At 51.8% G+C, this 24,151-nt stretch overlaps 1 protein-coding gene and 1 pseudogene across 2 annotated transcripts in view; both read left to right on the top strand.

Moving 5' to 3' along the window:
* PPFIA1 (PTPRF interacting protein alpha 1) overlaps window positions 1–24,151 on the top strand; it is a 75,309-nt gene that overhangs the window by 15,171 nt on the left and 35,987 nt on the right. For both annotated transcript variants that reach the window (XM_025046154.1, XM_006910995.3), the window contains exons 2-11: window positions 12,771–12,872; window positions 13,219–13,383; window positions 13,792–13,866; window positions 14,218–14,319; window positions 14,528–14,749; window positions 16,332–16,478; window positions 17,789–17,923; window positions 19,451–19,534; window positions 21,527–21,658; window positions 22,964–23,026. In XM_025046154.1, coding sequence (XP_024901922.1) covers window positions 12,771–12,872; window positions 13,219–13,383; window positions 13,792–13,866; window positions 14,218–14,319; window positions 14,528–14,749; window positions 16,332–16,478; window positions 17,789–17,923; window positions 19,451–19,534; window positions 21,527–21,658; window positions 22,964–23,026 — 1,227 coding nt within the window. The remainder of the gene's footprint in view (window positions 1–12,770; window positions 12,873–13,218; window positions 13,384–13,791; window positions 13,867–14,217; window positions 14,320–14,527; window positions 14,750–16,331; window positions 16,479–17,788; window positions 17,924–19,450; window positions 19,535–21,526; window positions 21,659–22,963; window positions 23,027–24,151) is intronic.
* On the top strand, window positions 23,918–24,036 carry LOC112479294 (annotated as a pseudogene).

The following is a 24,151-nucleotide window of genomic DNA, read 5'->3' as shown; positions in this document are numbered from 1 at the left end:
GAGTTCTCTGTCTTTTCTCCCCAGGCTTCTCCCTCACCCTCCACACCTGTGGGTCCTCTGCTTACTAGCTTCGTGATCTCGGCCAGGATCATTTCACCTCTGAGACTGTTTGATCATCTGTGAACTAGAGATACTGTTTATTTCCCAGTATTACAGGCAGATTTAGTAAGAACCGAAATAAGACATCCAGCACAATGCATGCATCAAGTAGGTGTTCAGTAGACCTGAGGCAGCTTTTCTTGAACCGGGTAAGACCTGCTTACCCCCGACGCAGTCAGCCGGAACTGGGGTGGCTCAGCCTGCGTGTGGACTTCCTTGGCTTTGGTGCTTCCTGTGGTCTCTTCCTCTGCAGGTAATGTCCGTATTGAGTTCTGAGTCCCAGGCCACTTATTAACCAGTAACCTTTGCACACCAGAAACCTGCCTGGGCCTGTATTCTGATTTGCAAAGTGAGATAATTACGTGCGCCTTCCTGGGTGGCTTGGAATAAAATGTGATCAATTTTATGAAAATACTTTGCAAACTGTAAGGCGTTAGGCAAATGTAAAGTTACTACAGTTAATATTTACATCTTATGAGTACTCAGCATAGTGCCTCAAATATTTTTGTTCAGTAAATTATTTGCCCTAATGAATGGGGCTGCTTATTCATCAGCTTGTGTTTCTGTCTCCTGAGCCACAAGAGGAAGCCCCTCATAGAGCGCGTTCAGTCACGGTTTTATACCTAGACCTTTGATCCATTCTGAGGTACTTTCTGTTAAATTAGGGGTAAAACTCTTTATAACAGACTGGACTCTTGTCAGACTGGTTTGCAAGACATGAACACACAGACCCACAAAACTCAGAAGATCACGAAGCAGCGACGCGCTGTCAGAGGTGCCTCCTGCTCGCCCGCGGTGAACGCTGCGCTGGGCTCGGTTCTTCGCCCAGGCTGGGGTCTTCACAGACGGGGGAGCGGTTCTTTCCCCTGAGAGCCTCGGTGCGTGCAGTGACACGTCGGCAGGGACTGAGGACGGTGCAGCCTGGCAGGAGCCTGTCCCGTGGAGCGCTTGGCAAGCCTTTGCAGAGAGGTGGCATGGCGGAGCTCGGTCTGCGATGTCCTGGTCAGCACTCACAAGGTCGTGGGGCTGGGGTGGCCGGTGCCCGGCGTGAGGGAGTGGCAGGGACAGAGGTGGGCAGTGGCGACACTGCATGGCGGGCTCGGTCCGCATCCAGTGCTTGGCCTATGGACGGTGGAGTTTGGCCAGGGGAGTGGGTGGGAGGAGGATGTGACAAACAGCGAAGGTGCTGAGGGTGTGAGCTCCCAGGGGGTGCCGACCAAGGGCCGTAGTCAGTCCTCTGAGGGTGCGTCCCGTGGGAGGACCGCCGTGGCCGAGCGCAGTCCAGACAAGCAGAGGGGCGCCGCGGACGCTTCCTGTGCCCGGCGGACGCGTCCACCCTGCCGCTCCCACCGGCGCGCTGCAGTTCTCTAGTGGGTGGTGCCCCTCTGGTCGTGAAAACCGCTGGAGACGCAGAGGCCTTTCCAAGCTCCGTTCAGCCGCAGCTCTGGCCTTCAGCACAGCGCCATTCGCGCTTCTTCGAGCTGTCAGCAGAGTGTCAGGACACGCTGCGAATGGGGCCATAGGTGCTCCTACCACTCACCCCTGAACTCGTCCTTCTGCTGGCCACGCATCCTCGCGCCACGAGCGGCATCCCTAACAAAGCGTCGTCAGTGACGGTTCCCTGCCTGGGCCTTTGATCCTTCCTGGGAGATCTGCCTTCGATCTGCTGGGTCTGAGCGCCCCAAGAGAGATGAGCAGGAAAGCAGCCACGCACTTGTCCTTGGTCCTCCGGGTGTCGAGGTGCGCGTGTCCTGTCGTGTGTGCTGTGTCTGTTAGAACTCTGGCCATGATTGTCCATCGCTCTTCTGGAGTCCTTTCTGGGCTGCACTGTGGCTCTAGACCACGGTCCGGTGGGCGATCGGTCACCCTGTCGCGCGGCGGAATGTGCTCTCGGGAACCCACTGGCATCTTGTTTGCAGTGTCCGTTGCGGTCAGCGGTGCGGCCTTTTCTGTGCCGCTGTGCTTGCTAATGCCTGCGAGGGCCCTGGAAGCTGGTGTCCGAGCGCTGGCACACATCCAGGGCGTTCTGGGCTAATCGGGCACGAGATAACTTCCCAGAGTGCGTAATCACACGTGAAAGAGTTGGTCGTGCTGTCTGCGGGATCGAAGTGCTGGTGAGAACTGAAGACGAGCCCGAAGTGATGCCGAAGCCGTAACGAGACCGGAGGCTGTCAGGATGGCCAGCCTGGTGACGGGAACGGGGCGGCCCGGGAGACCGGTACGGCGTCGTTTTACTAGAGGAGCTGGGATGCTCACAGGTGCGCTGTCCTCTCCTCTACGTGGCGTTGAGCCTTCTCAAAGCCGAGTGCCTGCGACGCGGACACCCGGCCACCGCTCCCAGACGCTGTCCGCTCCACGCTCTCGTGGCGCCGTCATTGCCGGAGGGTCCGAGCACATCCTGCGCAGGCCCACCCGTGGCTCTGGGGCGAGGCATGAGTGACGGGGCTGCGACCCCCTGCTGGCCCACAGTCCAGCACACCCGTTTGTCTTCTAGCGCAGGCATAGGGGGACGCCCGCGTGCGGGTCGGTGTTGGATGAGCCCCGAATGGCTCACCAGAGGGTGAGCACGTAGGAGTACAAAACAAAGTGTAAGGGTCTCTTGGAGCTGTTTTAAATCCCTGTGATGTAACTGGATAGAAAATGAGCATGGGTGTGAGAACATAGCATGCAACTGGGATACACAGTTTTATCTGTCTTTTATTTTTAATAAATATGTGGGGCTAAGTCTGAGTCAGAGTTAGCTAATTAATCTGCATTCCTAAAAATATATACGAAAGTGGCCAAAAAAGCTTTTGGCAGTTGTCTTATTTGGAAAATGGGAGCATTGCTTTTTATTCAAAATGGCCTTATATTTGGGCATACGTATTACATGTGTAATGTTTAGATAAAATTAATTGAATATCAAGCTAAACAGTCGTAGGTTTATGATGATTTTTATTGTGGTCTATAGTAGGATAATATTTTAATCTGTCCCTTATTGCTATGAGTAGGTTAAAAAGGCAGATTTTAAATGGAGAAATTATAGTGACATTTGAACAAAATAAATGTTTTTTTCCTTTTTTTTTTTGCAAATAACGTTTTACGTTTAAAAGTTAGTAAGGCAGGCAGTGCTCACAGGACAGTAAAAGTGCCCGTGGAGATGACCCGGCCCACAGCACTTTGGCCATCGGGGAGGTAATTATGGCGGGCCGTGGTCTTTGTCCTTTTGGTCAGGACATGGAAAACTCTTACTATAAATTACAAGTGCAGACGGAAGTGACGGAAATAGTGGAACGCGTGTCAGTGCGGCTTGGTGTGACGGATGCGAGAGCACACAGCCCTTCGGCCCAGCGCGTCTGCTTCTAGGGTGTACCTTAGGACCATCTAATTCATCCTTTTCGAAATCTTTTAAATCATAATCTTTGCTATCAAAAAACCCGCGATTTGAGAAAATCAACACGATACTCTAATTATAAAATAAGATTTAAAAGTAAGTATATTTTGTCGTGCGGGTGGTTGGGCGTGGCCCCACGAGAAGACACAAGTGAGAAGTTGGTGCCATCTGCTAAGAACGTTTAAGGGAAGGTGATCAGAAGCCAGGAACATGTAAGAAGAGGGGGCCACTGTAGATGTGTCAGCGTAGGTGAAAACAGACCGATCTCATTGGTATTTGATCAGCAAAAAGTAGCCGTAACTGCAATGAGGATGGTATGCCATTCACGCTACAGGCCGTCAAGTGGAGAACGTGAGGAAGGACAATCGCACCAGTGAGCTGAGCCTCCTCTGCAAGTGAGGTGTCGGGAAAGTGTGATTCCCGTGGTCGCGAGGGGGTCAGAGGAGTGACGGAATGTCACGGAGGACGTTGCGCCTCTTGGAGTCTCACCGACGCCCAGGCGCATTCGGTCTCCAGCATTTAAAAAGATTGTGGAGCCCTCTGCGTGATAAGGGAGTGCAGGGCAGACCCAGAAAAGAATGATCAACACCAGAGTTCGATGATGCAGCAGGACAGCGGGGCTACAGGGAAGCAGGTGTTCTCATGGATTGCTGGCCTGTGAGGAATAATTGAGTATCTGTTAGAATTACAGATATTCTTCGACTCAGATTCTGGGATTTTATCTGACAGATGCACTTGGTGCAGGTGAAAAGCGGTATGTGGACAAGGTTATTTGTCGTCGTGTTATTATAGGAGAAGATCGGCAGCACGAGCACGAACATCCGTCAGTGGGTGGACAATAAATAAAACATGGCTCTCGTATTTATCATATGTGCAATCAGCGCCGCTATAGAAAGGGAGAGGACGTTGTGACCCAATGTGGAACTGTCCTCAGGGCACGGCTGTAAGCGAGGGACAGAAAGGCAGGGGCACCTGGCCATCCTCTCACATGCGCACAGAGCTCTGGGTGGGCGGGAGACAAAGCAGGTGAGTGGCCGCAGGGCAAGGGGTAACAGCAGTGACTAATGGGTCAGGGTTTCTTCTGGGAGGTGGGTGAGCAAAATGGTCTGAAATTCGATGGTGGTGTTGGTAGCACAACATTGTGACTATGCCGAAACCACTGAATGGTATACTTGAAAATGGTTAAAATGGTGAATTTTATGTAACTCACTCTCATCTCGATAAAAAATGTTTTAAGTGAAAGAAAAGCAGTGCGGTCATATTTTTTAATGAATTTGTATAATACTAATTTCAAATAGTTTTGTGAAATAGTCCTATCAGTATTTCAGTTACTGTGACGTAATGCAGTTTTTTCAAGCGTAAGAAAAGCTAAATTGTCAGAAATGATGAGTCTCAGAGTGGGCAGGCTGGGCTAATTGTCAGTCGTGTGTATGTCATTGCCACGTGGCAGCGCTGCTGTCACCGGTGGACACACCACATCCCACCACGAGCTCTTCAGGTTCAGCCTTGCATGATGCAGGCTCAGAATAAGACACACAAAACGCAGCCTCCTCAGTTGCTAAGCCAGAATTTAGGAAACAGGCACAGAGGTTGGTTGGTTGGTTGGTTTGAGGTTTATTTTTTAGAGCAGGTTTGGCTTCACAGCAGAATTGAGGTGAAGCTGCGGGGATTTTCCGTGTACCTCCTGCCCCTCCCCCACTGCCCACATCCACACCAGATGGTCCATTTGTTGCAGTCAGTGAATCCGCACTGACACATCGTCACCCGGATCCCACAGTTTACAGGAGGGTCCATGCTTGGTTCTGTGAGTTTGGACAGACATGTATAATGTCACGTGTCGACCATTGCAGTGCCACACAGGGTAGTTCCCCTGCTCTAGACATCCTCCGTGCTCCACCTGTCCGTCCTTCCCTCCCCCCAAACCTGAGCATCCGCTGAGCTTTTCACTGTCCCAAGACTTTGTCTCTTCCAGCATGTCACGGTACGTGGCCTTTTCAGACTGGCTGTGTTCACTTAGTGATACACATTCACGTTTCCTCCATATCTTTTTTATGGCTCGATGGCTCATTTCTTTTCAGCGCTGAATCATATTCCATGGTCTGGATGGACCACAGTCTGTTTACCCGTCTCCTACTGAAGGACATCCTGGCTTGCTAAAAATCAGACCCCGTGTCCATTTCTTTAACTACACCGCATCGCCCTGCACTGAGGACATATGCCTTTTGCCTCCAGTTTCAGGGGCAGGTTAGCGAAAATAATGAAAAGTGATTTAAAAGTAAAACAGAACTGCTGGCGGAAATTGCCAAGTACAAGAGATGGAGAACTGTGCCATGGGGCGACTAGAGAACCGGGAGGAACACAGGTGCGGACGGGGCCGGGACCCGTGCGGGCCACAGCTGCCGCGCTCTGCCCGGGGTGGCTGGGAAGGGCGGCTGTTCATTGCTTTGGGACTAAATGTTGCATCAGATCCACAGGAATTGATTTAAAATTGGCCTGATCGTGGATTTTGATCAGTAATATCTGGTTTGTATGATTTGGACCTAGTATCCAGGTCTGAACCTTTTGTCCAAAACCGATAAATATTTACGATATATTTACGTATTATGTGAAACTAAGGGCTTGAACTGATTTTAATGGTTAAATGTTATTTTCTCTGTTCTCAATCCCAGAAAATATCAAACAAATACAAACCTGTATTCTCAAACTTATATTTTAAAATGAAGTTATTCCAGTGATTATTTTGTCTATTCGATTTCAAAAAATACTTCAAACTTTAATTATAGTAAATAGAATGTCACTTTACATGCGTAGTACATTTGGCTTACAGTATCTTTTAAACATTTTTTTCTGAAAAGGAAAAAATCTAGATGCTGACAATTAGATTCCTGTGAGGGTAACAGAGTAGATTATTGCACATATTTGGGGTTTTTTCAGGCTGTACTGTTTTTTTTCTACAATAATAATACAAACACAGTGCACATACGAACATGCTTTTGGAATCTTAAACTTTGGAATTTCCTGTCTAATGTTTATCTAAACTCCTAAGTTTAAATTTACTTTGATACTTTTTCTGCTGTTGAATTCTTCTGAGCAAAGAGAAAGGTTTTTCTTTAAGGAGTGAAAATAATTATCACGTTCTATGAATTTGTTTTCTACCAGTCAGTTTTCTACCAGGGTATCATAGAATGTTTTTGGCTGTTGAATTTATTATAAAAACACTTGTATTTTGCCGTAATGATAGGAATTAAATAGATTCTCTTAATAGGTGAACAGAGGGAGTTCGGGCCATTTGGAAAAACCTCAGGGAACTGCATGGAGGAGACCCAGGCCTGCTTCCAAGCCTTAGAGAAGTGTGGTGACAGGGCATAGAATGCGGGCTTGTCGGTGAAGGCGGGGCTTGTGGGGGACCCTCGCTGTTACAGGTCTGTGTAATGGCTACTTCCTGTGGCCCCTGTGCCTTAGTCATGACGCAGCCCACCCCCACCCCTACCGTCGCCCTGCTGTGCTTCGACTTGGTACTTCATCTAGAGGCAGTGAAGTTCGTTCGTGACAGCTGTGTGACTTTTGAAAACAAAACACTGATGTTCAGCCCTTTTGGGACCTACTGTCCTGTGACCCCACCACCTTGTTGTGACCCCTCACCCTTCTTGTGTTTCCCCGGAAATGCCGTGATCCATGTCACCGCGGACTCGCAAGCCCTTCAGCTGCCGAAACCCACGACCATGAAGTCCATTCCCTGTCCACACTCGTGACCAGGGACCCGACGTGGGCCCGAGCGCCACACAGGCACGCTGCTCCCATGCCACGACCCACTCCTCCTCCCCTCCCCTCCCCGGGCGCTGCTCACCCATCCTCACACTTAACGCGGTTTGTTTTGTCTGTGAAGCTGGAGGGAACCAGGAGAGGGCGCCCCCGAGGTCCCACCGCACGTCCGCCCGTGTCTCTGGATCTGGGCCCATACATGCGGCTGCCTTTGCTCTTCCTGCGGCCGAACCGTGCACCTCCAGGAAAGGCCATCTCTGCGCCGATGCACTTGACCCGCCTGCCCTCAGCTACTCAGAGTAGTCAGTTCCCGCCCCTCCCCGAGTCTCGCTGTCTGTGTGCGAACACCTGCCACACCTGTCTCATCGTCCGGAAGGTCTTTCTTGACCCAGTATCTTCTAGCCACTGCTCTGTTTCTCTTCTCCCTTCGACTGCGAAGTTTCTCGAAAGAGTTTCCATGTGATTGCTACTGTCCTCCCATTCTCCGCTGAACTCAGTCCAGTCAGGCTTTTGGCCCTGCCACTGCTCGGAAGCTGCTGTTGTCACGGTCACCGCTGACCTCCATCTCGGCGGGCCCGCCTGTCAGCAGTCAGTCAGCTGACTGGATGACCTACCAGCGCCATTCGATACGGTCGATCGCTCCTCCTGGGAGTGCTTGACTCCCGAGGTGCCCTCCTGCCTGCGGGGCGCCCTGCATCGCCGTCTGCAGTCAGTGCCCGGTGCACGTGGGGTGCACTGATCCCCCACTGCGCCACCATTCTCAAGCACTCCAGACCTGGGTCGCAGCTCCCTGCTTGATGGTGCCTCTCGAATGTCCGATACTATCTCGAATCGAGCATGTCCAAAACTGGACTTTAAGTCCTCCCTTCAAAACGCGTTCTTCCCAGTCACTCTCTTCTCAGAAGATGGTGGGTCCACCCTTCACTCGCTGCTGCCAGCGTCCTTGGAGGCGTCCCGGCCTCCCTCTCTCAGATCTGCTCAGCCCGTCTCCTGTCACCCTGCTGCCACGCTCGCCCGGAGCCCACCTGCTCACGCTCCCTTCCTGCAGCAGCTGCAGGTGTCCCCGCCTCAGCCTCCCCTCTGCCTGGCTCTTCTGGGCACAGCACCCGGGGACAGCAGGTGGCACCTGGCGTGTATCGGACACTTGGGTTTGGTCTTGAGAGTTTTCCTGGTTTCCATCTCCCCAACATCGGTCCTTATTTGGACCCCTTTCCTCCCTGGGGTTCTTGCTGTGGACTCAGAGTAGCTTCCGCTCCCCGCTCCTGCAGTCCAGCGTCGGTGCACCCCTGGGCCTGTGCCCCCAGATCCCCACAAGCCTGCCCCTGTGCCAAGCGCTGCCTGGGCTGGGGCCGTGTGTCTTCCGCGCTCGCAGAGCCGCCAGGCCGGGCTCCAGCCCCACAGTTGCTCCGCAGTGGGACAGCGCCTTCGTCCTTGTGCGAGTGGCTCTCACTGACCGGGCAGCCGGCCCCTCCTCACTCAGCTCAGCTGCCATCTCCTTCGTGGTCCATCCTGGGTGGCTTCCGCCCTGCTCCATGGGAGCGCCTGGGGACGCGCCAGACCACAGCTCTGGTGCGGCTGGTCTCCTTGTGCAGCTGTTTCCTGGAAGAATTGTGACTTCGTCGGGATGGCTCACAGACTCAGGCTGTGACACCTCTCTTTTCCAAACACAGCAGCGAAAGGATAACATTTAAACAAATCAACCAAAAGTACAGCCAGGCCCCCAGGAGAGAGAAAGGCACACCCTGCCATACAGAGGACAAACCTGGTACGCGTGTGTCGCCCGGGTTCCCCGGGCTCCTGAGCGCCAGGCTGCAAGCCGGCGGCGGCAGGAGGGAGCTCGGCTCCCGCGTTAGGGCGGTGGGGACGAACGTGTTCAGCGGAATTGCAGCCAGATGCTGACTCACCTTTCAAAGCTGGCGTGAGGTGAGCTTCCCCCGTCTCAGGCCACTATCCCCTATACGTTGGGGCTTTATAGGAAGCGTGGGCCTGGGGGGCAGTTCCGGGGATGTGTCACTGTCCGACTGGGATGGAGCCAGGCAGCAGGAACTGTAAGTCTCTGAGGAAACCTGGTTCTGGCCTGAGGCCGTGGGGGGCTTGCAGGGGCAACTGTGGGACACTAGGAGGGCCGAGAGCGCCAACAGCAGGACCTCGTCAAGAGCGGGGACCCAGGTCCCCGTGACATGAAGCTGCCTTGTACCGCGCCACCCTCGAGCCGACTCCGTCCGCACAGCACACCGCCGTCTGCAGCCTGTGCACCGGCTGGGAAAACTGCCCAAGTACGTGCGCTTAAAGAGGCAGGCACTCACCAGACGAAAGCAGACGAAGGCCACGAGGGCTGGAAGGCACGACAGAAAAACAGTTTGAAATCCAGTTAATGAAAAAGATACGGGCCAGAATGATGAGCTTTGGACTGCACGTAATCAACGACAGAATTAGTGAATTGGCAGTTCCTTTATAAAATTGGCCCTGAGTGCAGCACAAGGGGGACAGAGGGATCAAAGAAAGCTTCAAGGCCCTGAGTCCAGGCGGGCCTGGAGCCAGCCCGCCCTCAGGCTGACCGGCCCTGAGTCACACCGCCTCTTCACCTGGGCTGGTTGGACTCACATTTTCTTTCACCAGCCACAGACAGAGCATTTCCTAATACAAGATCTCAATAATTAGATGAAAATCTGTCATTCACGTGAGGTGTTAGAGGGTCTAACGGTCAGCCACAGTTACTTAGCAGAGGAGATGTAAACTAGAGCTTCAGTGCAGTCGATACTGTCACGCGTGGAAGAAGCCTCTGAAACTCTGGAAGGAAGGTGAACCGGATGGAGAACGAGGGCAGGAGACGTGCCCGCTGGGCCCCCCCAACCTCCACGACGCCGCTTCTGCGCGCTGCCCACTGGCCTCTGAAGATGTTCCAGCACAGCGCAGAGCCGTCGCCAGGCTCCGAGACACGCGGCGTCATTTCTGCTAGTGCTGCTGGAATCCAGTGTTGCAGGTCTGTGCCGAGACGCCGGCACAGACCCTTCAGCTCACATTGTGCTCTCAGGAGCAGCGTGTGTGCGTGTGTACGTGCGTGAGCACGTGTGCTTACATTCCAGTCCAGTCCAGTCCAGTCGACCAGGAACAGCGCGGGACTGCGGGGTGCTGCCCTCCCTCACAGCTGGAACCTGCAGTCGGCCCTCATGTCAGCGGGTCCCACTGTGGAGCAGACCCCCACACAGCACGGGCTGGACGGCTCGGGTCGTTTGACGTGGACGCAGCCCCGCGCGGCTCCCCCCGTGCTGTTCAGGGTCAGCTGCACGCATAACGTGACAGTCACTCCTTTAGCCAGTTTATTGAGACCGGATGATTTCAGGGAGCCTTGGACGTTGCTCCCCAGGGAGGTGCAGCTTAGGGCATGCCCGCAGTTACCCTGGGTGGCGGTGTCACTGGTAAGGCTCTCGCCCACTCCTTCCCTGACCTCGCCCAGCTGTTAAAGCCCGCTGATGGCCCACCGGTCTCTCTGTCCTCGCCGGTCTCCGGTGTTCGTTCTGGCCCTGGGAGGTCCCTGCCACCGCGTCTCCGCTCCCGTCCCGCAGGCTCAGGGCCTGCCAGCCGCTCCGCATCCCTGTCCTCAATTCTCCCGTTGACATTCACCGCAGCCCTCACTGGTCTGGGGCACGCCCTTGGGTTCCAGTCCCCTGTGAAGTCGGCCCCTTTGGAGAGGGAGGGGGAGCGGTCTCCTTACTGCCTGCTCCCCCATCTCTGAGCCAGGGCTCTAGAGCTGGGATGGGGACAGTGGCAGGCCCCTCTGAGTGGCACCTCTGCTCTGGGAGCCGAGCACTTGGGGCTGGGCCACCACCTCGGAGAGCAGGCCGAGAGAGGTCGGGCCCCCAGTTCTCAGCACCTGCACCCGTGGTCCGAGTCCCTGTCTGGTGGGGTTGGGCTACCCAGCGAACGCCACCTCTCCACCACACTGCCCTCTGCGCCCGCAGGCGGGGCCCAGGTGGGATGTGCCGCTGTCCTCCTCCAGAAGAACAACTCCGGCCGGGTTCTTGGTGCAGCCTCAGGAGTAGGACCCCCACCTGAGCTGGGGTGGGGTGGCGGGGAGCAGCCTTGGTTCAGACACACGGACTTGCCCTCCTCACATGACCTTCGTGGATCTCTTCGAGTAGATGTTTCTTCATTTGTCCTTTGCCCTTAGGACGGTCAGAGGCTTTGTGGTTTTTAAAAATATAACTGTCAACGGTTTCACTGGGGAGCAGGTTAGTTGAGCTCTTCATGCTGGAAGCTGGAAAGTGATCACAGTTGTAGGTTCTTGAAGAAGAAATATCGGTTGAGAAGAGAAATTAGATAAATAATGACCACTGGCTTACTGTATTCGTGACAGTGTTCACGGATGTCCTTCACGATCTCTGTAAATTATCTGCCTCCCCACCCCCTCACTTTGCTCCCCAAAATAAGGGTGTTCAAGAAAAAGTATTTGCATTTTACTCTTTTCCACCGTTGAACGTAACGGTGCTGTGGCCTCTTAGTCACCCGCAGCACAGCGCTCAGTGCAGCGCTGCAGGTCCTGGCTTTTTGGGCCTGCCCCGGGGGGGCGGAGTCTGACGTGCGGTGTCCTGGGGCGGAGCTGGCTTCGCCTTGTAGAGGATTACTTTATGGGCGGACTTTAATACACCACCTGTTTGTAAATTGATTTTCTAGAATTATCGGTATCAACCACTTTTCTTGTTTTGAATGTCAGATTGATTATTACGTGAACTTTATCCCTTCCTTTGTTCTTTAAAAACATCAAATACAGTGAAACATTGGCAGATAATTATCTCAGAGGAGTTTTGCTCCATTGAAAACCGACAGGATGTGGGAGGGCAGGTCCGTTTCTTTTGACCGGCTTATCGTCGTGTCCCTAAGGGCGCTCGAGTTGCAGTTAGAGCTGACCCACAGCGGGGCCAAGGAGGACCCCTGGCGTCCCTCTTCCCAGTGCTGCCCTCCAGAACTTTCCTACTTGGCCAGAGAAATAGGTCTTCTCAAACTTTCCTTACCTACAAAGGCTTGCCAGCATTTGTGAAAAGACCGTTTTATGTAGTTGATTTTGAGTAAGTCTCGGGCTAACAGACAGGTTGGCCTTGGGGTGCCGTCAGCCTCCTTCTGGGGGGCCCTCCCCCAGGAGAATCAGCTTTGGAGAGGAGGTAGAGTTCAGGGGCTGTGGCCTTCTAGGCCTTTTTGAATTTACTTTCCTCGGTGGTTCTAGGTCACGTGTCTGCTAGTCACATAGAAATGTCTGTGCCCGTTTGGTGTCAGGCTCCACGTTCAGAACGACATCTGGAACTTGAGAAGGTGGCCCGCGCTGTGCCGGGGCTTGGCTGGAGCGAGGCAGGCGGTCTGAGTCAAGGTGGCCCGTGTGGCCTTGGCCTGGAGGCTCAAACCCTTCGTATGGAGTGTCACAGAGGTCCCTTCTGCCCTGCACCCGGGGTCGCCCCTGTGTGGGGGCTGGCGAAGCTTGGCGGGAGTCTGTCCTAAAGCATCTCTCCCCCCACCTTCTCTCTCTCTCTCTCCTGTTTTCTAGGAGTTCGCAGCACTTACTAAAGAACTCAACGTATGCAGGGAACAGCTCCTTGAAAGGGAAGAAGAAATTGCCGAACTCAAAGCAGAAAGAAACAACACCAGGGTTAGTGGGTGGATTCTTGTTTGCACATTTGCCTCTGGGTCACTACTGGGACCAACGTCAGATGTTTAAACCCGGAAGACAGTCCGCTCTGTCTGGTCTTAAACACGTTGTCAGCATTTCCTCTCCGACTTGACTGATCAGTTTAGTGTTCCCGTGCCTTGCTGGGAATTTACGATGAGAATGAATGATATCTTATACATTTGAGGGGGATTTCTCTAACTTTAGACTGAATCGAAGGGAGTTAAACTTCTTTTACTATGAGTCAAGGGCAGTTATTTGCCCCGAATTCAGACGCGAAATCGGAAGTGTCCTTTACCCGTGCTTGCGTTTGGGCTTTGTCTTCCAGCTGCTGTTGGAACATTTGGAATGCCTTGTCTCCAGGCATGAGAGGTCCCTGAGGATGACAGTGGTGAAGAGGCAAGCGCAGTCCCCAGCAGGTGTGTCCAGCGAAGTGGAAGTACTTAAAGCACTGAAATCATTGTTCGAGCACCACAAAGCTCTGGACGAAAAGGTACCGTCAGCCGCAGTCGCTCCCGGTTTGAACACGTGCCGTGGCGTTAGGTGGGCGTCGTGTGTGTCTGTGCAGCCTTAGCAGCTCCTCGAACTCTTATAAGCACATTTTCCTGTGAGAAGCAGAGTTCTTTCTGTGTAGTTAAAAGCGTTAGGTGGCATCAGTGTTTTAAAATGTATTATATGCTGTATATTGATTTGTTATTAAGAGTTGGGTAATGTAATTTATTTGGGGGAAGATTTTTCTCAAACTTAAAATTTAAAGCTGTTAACAAGCACGTTTCCTTGACATTGATGTCAAGGAGAGGCGTGGAGGTGTCCCATCACGTCACATCACACCAGTGGTGTCTGGGGTGGCCGTACGTTAGGAATTTGGTGGATGCACAAACTCAGCTCTTTTTGCTTTCAGGTGAGAGAGCGGTTACGAGTAGCACTTGAAAGGTGTAGTTTGTTAGAAGAAGAATTAGGTGCCACACACAAAGAGGTAAGCTTGATGAATCATCGCGAGGTTTAAATTGAGCGTTTTACATTTTATCCCTTGATTTTAAAAAAAATATATGCAGACTATAGTGGTGGATATCAGATGTTCTTGGTCTTTCTGATGGAGGACCAGCTAACCCCTCTGGACCATTTTAATGACCAGTAAACTAGCCTTATGTTTCAGAATTGCAGAATCTCTTAAGTACCCATTTTTCCAGTAGATGATAAATCCGATTTTAGTAACTGCTTATATTCATATATTTTCTTTTTATAGTATGTTTACGATTGTGTTACGTAAAAGTTTTGCTGCCTTGACTTATTTCTTTACTCTCATATTCGATTTTTTTGGTTTTAGCTAATGATTCTTAAAGAACAGAATAATCAGAAAAAAACACTGACAGATGGGGTGCTCGACGTAAACCACGAGCAGGAAAATACGCCGAGCACAAATGGAAAGGCAAGTCCCCTGGCTCGGCCTTTCCCTGCGCGGCCGCCTGCGGTGCGAGCGCGGGGCCGTTGGGAGGGCTGTGCGGCCACAGCAATGCTCAGACGCTGCGCAGTCAGCAGATGCGGGGCTCGGTTTTGCTTCTGCCCATTTCCCAGAAGTACCTCGTTTGTCTCCGCGTTCAGCAAACAAGGCTGTTTATAGTGCTTTCCCCCAACAGAGATCTTCCGATGGTTCTTTAAGCCACGAGGAAGACCTCGCCAAAGTCATCGAGCTGCAGGAAATCATCGACAAGCAGGCACGGGAGCAGAGCCAGATGAAGGAGCGTCTGGCCGCCCTCTCCAGTCACGTGACAGAGCTGGAAGAGGACCTGGACACCGCGAGGAAAGATCTCATCAAATCTGAGGACGTGAACACAAAACTGCAGCGAGATGTTCGTGAAGTGAGTGAGGGTAGAGACTGCAGTAGTGCCATTGACTTGACTGTGTGGCATGTGTCGGTTCGATCGCTTTGTTCCTTTTGTCCCTAACTCTCCCAGTTGCTCTCAACTTCCGGATTACTGTCTAAGGGATAGCAGAACGGGCGTGAGGCCGCCCTCCAGCCGACTGCTGTGTGACTGCGTGCTGCCTGCCCTGTGGGTTCCTTGTTTCTGCAAGTCGTCAGCCGTCTGAACTTATTTTCCTTATGCTCAGATTTCCTTCCGATGCACACTTAAGCAAGGGGATGTTGACATCTGTTGTGCCGCTAGTTCACTTCACGTGACGTGAGCATCGTCGATTGTCCCTGTGCAGGGAGCGCGCGTGACTGGCGGCCTAGTCCTCTGACGTCCTCCTCCTCGGAGGGGCAGTGAGAGCGGAATGCGCACGTGGGCCGTCGGGGTCACGCTGTGCTCACCTGCGGGAGCATGCGCATTTCTGGCAGATGGTTCCGTAGTGGAAGAAGTTGTGGCAAACTGTGTCATCCTCACTATAAAAACCAGTGAGGAGGGCTGGGTACTTTCTCTGGCACCTCCCCCATCACTTTAAGCTGTCCATTGTCAACAAAACAAAATACCCGCCTTGCCCCTTCTCCATGAGACCGCCTCAGAGCGAGCCTCTCAGGAGGACCCGGGAGACCCCGCAGACTAGTGACCACGGCGGGATGGGCGCACTTGCTGTTCAGTGGCTCCTGGGGGTGGTTTTATGTAAGCATTCAAAACAAAGGAAAGTATTTGCACATGTTGTATAATCTGTTTAATTAGTTATATTATTCTTTGGCAATAGGAGATTATTTATGTGGCAGAATTTTAACGTGCAGAGAAGTTTTGAAATTTTTTAAGTCCTGTCACTTCCGATATTAAGATTTTGCTAACGTTAGTTACTTAGTAAACAGGTTGGGACCTAAAATGAATTTCCGTAGTGGGGACAGGAATTGCACTAGCAGAGAGTGCTGGCCTTAGGTTCAGTGTTTAATACTACGTGATAGAAGTTTTCTACAGAATTCGGCTTTAGAAAGGTGTATCCAATTAAATTAAACTTTGCTCTCTCTTCCATTCATTGATAACATAGCTTTAATTTTGTGTTAATTGGTTGAGATTGCACCCAGTTTCACCCAGGGAAATGGCACTCTGTTTCACTGTTGTGCCTCGAGGGGCCACACCTGTCCTGTGGGAACCCTCTTGTATCATGAGGCGAACAGAGGTTGCGTCTTCGTTGCAGATACCCTCACCTCCTGGAATTCTTGAATATCAGAATATTTTATTGTACATGTTTTTCGATATGTAGAAAAGGATAAGCTTGGTTAACTGAGTAGCCATGATATTGACAGGTGAGTCTTTGCTGATATTTAGGTGGATATTTATGGGTATGTGAGTCAGTCACGTTTTCATTTGTAGTGGAGAAAATTGGCATCTCTGTTAGATTAATTTTGGGGATGCTAATTTTATATTTGACTTGAAAATTAGGATTTAGTCCAGTTTTTTCCTTTCATAAATATATTGTGTTCCATATTATTTACCTTATTTCCCTCTGATGTACCTGTTGTAGGCCATGGCCCAAAAGGAAGACATGGAAGAGAGAATCACTACTCTTGAGAAACGCTACCTCGCAGCACAGCGTGAAGCCACCTCTGTGCACGACCTTAACGATAAACTTGAAAACGAAATCGCAAATAAAGATTCTATGCATCGACAGGTAGTGGTTCTTGTGGAACTCGTCAGGCTTTTACTAATTAATTACTAATGAAATTAAAGACCTTTTTCCTGTGACTTTCATGTTGGAACTCAAGTCCAAAATTTTTATGATCTTTAGACTATGTTTAAAAGTATGTGTTAACATCAATTAACAAGTTTTAATTACGTAGGATTTTATATAACCATTTTATGGAGCTATATTCCTTGATTTTTTTCATTTGTTTGAATTGAATATTAATTTGTTGCTTATTAGCATTATTACCGAAGGAGCCGGGAGTCGCAGAGAACTTCAGGGCAGTGGGCTGCCTGTTAGTGGCTGGGGTCGGTGTGATGGCGGCGGGTTCGGAGATGCAGTCTGCGGGGGCGTCTGTGCCTCCTGTGGTTGGGTGGCTGCCATCCCTGCCCTGTTTCTCTGCAGTCTCAGATAATCAAGAGTAAAGCAGAAAAACCAAATTCAGCTTCTTGAAAATAAAGTGAGTTTTTCTGTTATGTTACAGAGTGTATCATTAGGCCCAAAATAAAAATAAAAAAGCAAAACGCTAGGAAGCTGTCACGAATCATATCGTGGCATGCTGCCTTAGGAGCACCTGCAATGGTCACAGTGATGGCTTCAAAGGCAGATCACCAAATACGCTCACGGCATTGTCTCGGGGCTTTAAAGCACAATGCGCTGTCGTATATGTACGTGTAGACACATGCACAGAACAGAGAAGAAAGCCGTGTATAAAATGCTAACCTCTCGTGAACCTGAACTTAGAGGATTTCTAAAGTTTTTCCTTTTGCTTAAATTTTCTACACTGAAATTTTTTTAGAGTAAGATTTTTTTAAAAGAGTCGTACACTTAGAGAAATAACTTGGATGGCCTTTCACGGGGTGTCCTCCTGGGAGGTGTGCGTTGCAGAGGTGACGAGGGCGCGTGCCGGCTCTCACTCGGCAGTCTGCCCTGAGCCATGCTGCCGGGTAGCCGCTGATTGCCTTGCCGGTTGGTACCGGACCCTTCCTTCACTTGTCAGTGAGAATGAGCAGCCTCCTGCAGAAAAGGGTTTTCTTTCACGTATAGGAACCTTTCTGTAGGGGGAACTTCTTTAAAGATACTCAGGAAAAGCAGTCACTTGGGCAGGAGGTGTTTTGCACGCCGACCTCAGGCCCAGGAGAGCAGGTGCGTCCTTGTAGGAAGAAGCGTTGCTCCAAGCGCCGCCAGACAGTCGGGCTTCCGGCAGAGCTGATGCCGATGTCTGCGTGCAGATCTGGTTCAATTGAAAGCGGAAGTGGCTAGGGGATGTGTTACAACACTTGGCTCTCTCCCCCTAGACTGAGGATAAAAACCGCCAGTTACAAGAACGCCTGGAGCTGGCAGAGCAGAAGCTGCAGCAGACTCTGCGCAAGGCCGAGACGCTGCCCGAGGTGGAGGCCGAGCTGGCCCAGCGGGTGGCCGCGCTCTCGAAGGTACTGCCCTGGGTGTTCTTCGGGGTTACACGTCGGGGCAGGGGCCCCGGGGGCCCTGCCGGTCAGGTTGAGAAGCAGCAAGTTGGGCGCCTGAGGCAGCCAGGAACCACTGTGGTTTCTTGCTGCTTCTCGGCCTGTCACCTGCTCTGTGCTGAGGCTGGGCGGGACTAGGGGTGGCTCCAGGGCCCCCCCCCGACTCTCCGCGCACCCCATTTCACTAGTGTGAGGAGAAGGCGCGACACCTGCAGGAGCTGCTGGAGGCGGCAGAGCGGAAGCTGCAGCAGACCACGCGCAGGGCCGAGACGCTGCCCGAGGTGGAGGCCGAGCTGGCCCAGCGGGTGGCCGCGCTCTCGAAGGTACTGCCCTGGGTGTTCTTCGGGGTTACACGTCGGGGTTGTGGCGGTCGTGGTGGTTTGTTCGTGGACCTTGTCAATCCTTGTTCTTGCATAGGTCTGTCAGATGTGTGCTGTTTGTCCCCAGTATGCTTCTTAGAGTTATGTCAGCAACTCAAAGCATAAGCTAGAAAGTTTGTGTAAAAGGATAGTTTTTCTCCGAAGTAGGAGAATTCTATTCTCTTTTCAAGACAAAAACATTTCAAAATAAGCAAATTTTAAAGTATAATTTATTCATTCATTTGAAAAAGATTGGCTAGCCCTGCGGCAGACGCAGGCCCACCCCCCGGCCCTCCCTGGATGATGCGACGGGTGCCGGGGGCACACGTCCACTCTGGGAGGGAGCACGGCCGGCCCAGGAGGGACTTAACCCTGCGGCGCCGGCGCTGGTCGGCCTCAGCCAGCAGAGGGGCGTGCTGCAGGCCCAGGAGCCCGTGGGCGCCCCCGCCGGTCCACCTAACTCAAGCCCAGTGAGCTGGCGGGGACAGGCATGACAAAGGCAGGGCAGACACAGGGAGCTGTCCTGAAGACCGGCATTGGGGCGGGCAGACGGGGCCGGTGCCCACGGAGCTTCCTTAGAGCGGGCTCACTGCTGGCAGCTGACAAAATCTCTCCTCTCCATCGCGATCTGCGTTTAAAGTCTCGGTCTCTCTTCTCCCCTGTCATCTCTCCTGTCCCTGGTTGGCCTTGTAGTCTGACCCTTTGTCTTCTGGAAGCTCTGCCGCTAAGGAAGCTAAACTGTGCGAGCTCACTTCGCAGCCTAGGAAGGTAGACCGTGCCCGTCGCTCTCGCGCTTGCCGCTTCCTGCCCTCCGTGCTCTCGCCCGAGCAGTCCGACCGCGGGGAGGACGCCCACGGCAACACTGCGCGGGCCCGGGGTGGGGGAGCGCACTCTCAGACCTCGTCACCGGCACCAGCCACGCCTCAACCACCAACTGACACGGTCCGTTGCTTCACGGACTGACACGTGGAGCCACGTAGGATGTGCCAGTGGGTGCAAGCGAACACTTGCCATGGGCCGCGGTTGGAAGCGGTCCGCGGGGCATGTCGTGCACGTCGCTACTGCAGTAGTATGCAGCATGTGGTCACCCGGCTCGCGTCGTGGCCGCTGGGACTTACGCTGTGTTTGCTGACAGGCCGAGGAGAGACACGGCAACGTTGAGGAGAGGCTGCGGCAGATGGAGGCCCAGCTGGAGGAGAAGAACCAGGAGCTGCAGCGGGTAGGTGACAGGGAGACGTGCAAGTGCCAGCGGTGCTCGGACGGCCGGGCGGCTCCCGACTCCGGTCCCCTCCCCAGTCATGCCGCGCACACACGTGGCCCGCGGCCGTGTCTGCAACTTGTCTGCTGGTAGGCGCATCTACCACCCGGGCCGTTCGTTCTCCCTCAGCATCGGCAGCAGGGGGAGAGACGGTGCCCGTGGGCAGTGCCGCAGGGGGCAGACGGGTCCCCACGTCCCCGAAGGCTGCCTGCTGCTCTGGCCTGTCAGGGAGCTGCTCCAGGTACAAGTGGGACCTTCTGGATGCCCTTCAAACTGGAGGTGCTGGCCCGCGGTCCCTCTGAAACTAGAGTAAGGCACATCAGCTGAGATATCGGGTCTGCTTGCTTAGGATATGGCACTGGAGTCCCAAAGTCAGGTCACAGGCCTGACCTTGATCCTGAAATACAGAATTACTACTCCAGACGCACAGGGGCGTGGAGGGCTGGGTATTGCTGAGCAAGAGGACAGCCGGGCTTCAGAGGTAGCGGAAAGGGCTGGAGGTCCGTATCAGGCGAACCCTTTTTCCCCTGAAGAGTCGGGGTCAGGTGGCAGTGTGGCACACCCAGGAGATAGAGCGAGTGGCAGTCCCAGGTCCAGCTGGCACCAGCCTTACGGCATCAGTGCAAGGTCATTAGATTCTTTTTTCACTGGAAATGTATATTCTTGGCCGTGGACTGCCGAGCATCACACCCGAGCTTCCAGGAAGCGGATTCCGACTTCTGTCAGGGGGCTGCGTGTGGGGCAGACCCCCGCCTCCCTGTGCGCCCACGCTCCTCTCTTAGCTATTTGCGCCTGGTTAGGGATGCATTCTGTGACTTTCAGAACTGGCTTTTGGTCCTGAAAGACAGGTGTTAGGATGGCGGTTCAGTTTATAACTGAGATGGTTCAAAGTAACTTTTAAGTTGTTTTGCTTTAAAAACGTTCATGTGCAGATTCATTGTTGTATGGCACGGTCTCCTCCAAATGGTGCTTGTGGAGTGTTGGGGATGACTCTCTGTGCTTTCTGTTTAATTCTCACACGCTTACGAGAAAAGGGGGACCCTGGCACCCACATTTCACAGAGGAGGAAACCGAAGCACGGGCGACTGTCGCCCAGGACCTTGGCGAGTCCTCATGGGCTTGCTCCCCAGCCAGGGCTCCAGCACACACCCGAGCCCCCAGCCGTGTGCCCTCCGCTAGGACAAGCCCCTGAGCACCGGCCACTGGCTTCGGTGACCGCGCTCCCGCCACCTGCCCCGTTAGCACTCCCTGTCTTCTCCACGTACCTTTTGTGTTGACGAAGGACACAGGGCGAAAACAAGCTTTTTAAACCATGAAGTTGATGGTAGTTCTATAAAACACAAATCTACATCATCTGTAGTAAATTGTTTACATTTTAAAATTTCTTAAGATAATTAGTTATAATTTTCTAATATAAGACTTTATTACTGAGAATTCAAAGTGATGCAGAAACATAAAGAAATACAGGTGAACATCTCTGCTTGCACTGATTTTTTTCCAAAGTGAACTTTTTTACCTTTTGCTCGATGGATTAAATTTGCGGCCCCCTCATCCCCAAATCCAGACCCAACCAGGCTTCTGTCTACACACAGAGCAGCTCCTCCGCCAGCATGTAGCTAAACCGATCCCCGTAGAAACAGGCTCGATCCCGCGTGTGAGCCTGTCTCCCGAGTCCATCTGACGGGGAATGGCTGCCAGCATTCCCGAGGCCCTGGGGCGCTGCATTTAGCCGAAGCAGTAGGGCCGTCTAACCCAGTGATCTCTCGAAGACACGTCCCTGTACTCCTCACCTGCGAGCTGGTTCTGGTTCTTGTGCAGCGTCCTCCACAGGTGGCGGGAGGAGCAGCCTGGGGAAGGACGGCATGTGTCATACCCTTAGTCCTTGGCACTTGTGAAATAATTATCGTACCTGTACTTGAAGTTTTTGCTAAGTTTTTGTTTCTCTCATTTCAGGCAAGGCAGAGAGAAAAAATGAATGAAGAACACAATAAACGTTTATCAGACACCGTCGACAAGCTTCTTTCAGAATCTAACGAGAGGCTTCAGCTTCACCTTAAAGAGAGGATGGCTGCTCTAGAGGATAAGGTCGGATGTCCCAGACGTCACCGAAGCTTTCCCTCCCTTTACAGAAGCACCGTGCGCGTTCTCCTGAGGAACAGTGCCTAACGGTGGTTAACAGCTGTTAGCGAAAGCAACAGTCATCCTTTCACGTGGGAAAGCACCAGCTGTCCCACTCCTGAATTACCTCGCCGTCCGTCACTCCCTTGCACGGTCGGTGCGCGTGCAAAATTGTGTGTCGTTCTCTAGAACAGGAGCCAGCGAACTGTTCCTCCAAGGACCAGATCGTAAATACTTTAGGCCTTTAGTAATTATGACTAATTAAATAAATAGTTTTATGCTAACCAGTAATTAACATGAAAGCATCCGTAGACAACACATAAATGTATTGTCGCGGCTATTTACTGGCAGAGGGCGTGGGCCGGACGTGGCCTGCGGGCCCTTGTTTGCCGGCCTCTGCACTCGGCTCTGTTAGGTCCTAGCTCTCACCCCTTCCTTGCTCTCGATTTGGAAATTAATTTGTCTCATTTTAAACAAAGCGCTGTAGGAAGGAGTGCAGTGTCATAGGAAGGATTTAAGCACCTGAAAGCAGACAGTCTCATGTCCCAAGCCCTGCCTCCTCTCTCCTCGTTTGGTTTGGAGGCCGTCTAAGCCCAGACTCCTCTGCCGTCTTCATGGGATGCTTAAGCTGCAAGCAGAGAAACGGGCGGCCTGGAGTCTGTGTCGGAGAAGCTCCAGTGGGGACAGTGGGATTCAGATTTGATAGGACCTGTCTTGTGGGCACCAGTATGCCTTGAGACAAGGCCCAGAGGTGGCATCTGGGGCCATGCTCATTCAAGGGACCAGTGATGACTGTGACTTATGTGACACAGTTGTTTCACACAAAGCCCGTTGTAAAATGCGTTATGAGAGGCCACGTGGAACAGTTACCTCACGTCTTCCTTGATCCGTGGGGCTGACCTAAGCTAGGAATATATTTACCTGAGATTTGAATTATACATTCGAAGCTTGTGTCAGGTTTCCCAGTGATGATGAATGGAAAGAGCAGGTACAAACCAGTTTAACCGATCAAATGAACTTGCACCGTGAACGTGGCTTAGTTAACGTTTAGAAAGCTGATCGAAGTAAATTTTATACGAACAGATTATTACTAAGAGTTACTCAGGCCTTGTCGGCATTTTACTCTGGACGCGTGGTATTGCTCATTAGTACATCCATGTGGCCCATCCCTTTTCTGGGATATACGCTATTATTTTAAACAGAAATGTAGCCATATTCTGTTATGTGGAACATTTTCAAGAATCAACAGTGAAGGACTGTCTATCTTTTCAGAATTCTCTACTGCGAGAAGTTGAAAATGTGAAAAAGCAATTAGAAGAAACTCAACATGATAAGGTACTTAAGTCTTTAAAGAAGCCCATCACCAGCTGAGCTGAGCTGAGCTGAGTTCAGTGTCGCTGTGTTCGCTACGGATGTTTGGTGAAGTCCACTTCAGCTTCCTTAGGCCAGCCCACAGCCGAAAGAGTCCCGGCACTGCCGCGGGTTTTGAGTGTGGCAATGTGTGCAGTTCAGAATTTGGATGTCGTTCTGAGTTCATTTGAAAGCTGAAACGTTAACATAAACCTTTTATCTAGAGCAATGCTGTCCCGCAGAAGGATGACGCGAGCCACATATGTCATCTAAAATTTTCTAGTATCCGCATTTAAGACAGCAAAAGAAACAGGCGAAATTAACTTTATTTAACCCAATATAGTCAAAATGTTATTTTCTCATGTAATTAATATAAAATTTAATGGGCTACTTTAGATTTTTTTTCTTTTTAAGTCTTTGAAATCTGCTGTGTATTTTATAGTTACGGAAAATGTCTATTTGAACTGGCCCCATTTCGACTGCTAAGTAGCTACCTCGTGGCCAGTAGCTCCTGTCTGGGACAGTACAGATCCAGAGGTGATTGGGTGACTAAAAGTTCTTCATCAGTTTTACTTACTGTAGACATAGCAGACCACGCACAGACACAGGACCAAGCGTACAGATGGTACGTGGGCGGACGCGCTCTGTGAGACAGCTGAGCACACGCAGCGGAAGGGAAATGTGCCCCCCGCCCCCCAGTTATGCTTCTCTTTACAAAGTTAGTCATTGTTAGTGGCTGGTGTTTCCTCTGGAAACTTCCTTAGGACTAAGACGTGCCCTTTTATTCACTAGGGTTTCGGAAGTTAATTTGGTCTGAGTGTGTATGCTTAGGACTCGTGGAGAAAATTTTCTCGGAATTAAAATGTTAGGTGTTCAATCTATGGCCACATCACCCTGAACAAGCCCGATCCCATCTGATCTTGGAAGCTAAGCAGGGTCGGGCCTGGTCAGTACTTGGATGGGAGACCACCTAAGAAGACCAGGTGCTGTAGGCGTAAAAATTAAAAAAGTAGGGGATCATAAGCTGACGAGGTCCTTGCAATCTGTGAAATCAACCAAGGGATGTCTTGCCTTAAAAAAAAACAAAAAAAAAACCTAGAGTGTTTATAA

This window comes from Pteropus alecto, unplaced genomic scaffold (assembly GCF_000325575.1).
Source record: "Pteropus alecto unplaced genomic scaffold, ASM32557v1 scaffold43, whole genome shotgun sequence".
Lineage (NCBI taxonomy): Eukaryota > Metazoa > Chordata > Mammalia > Chiroptera > Pteropodidae > Pteropus > Pteropus alecto.
The sequence above is the reverse complement of the archived record's forward strand: the minus strand, read 5'-3'. Positions and strand labels throughout refer to the sequence as shown.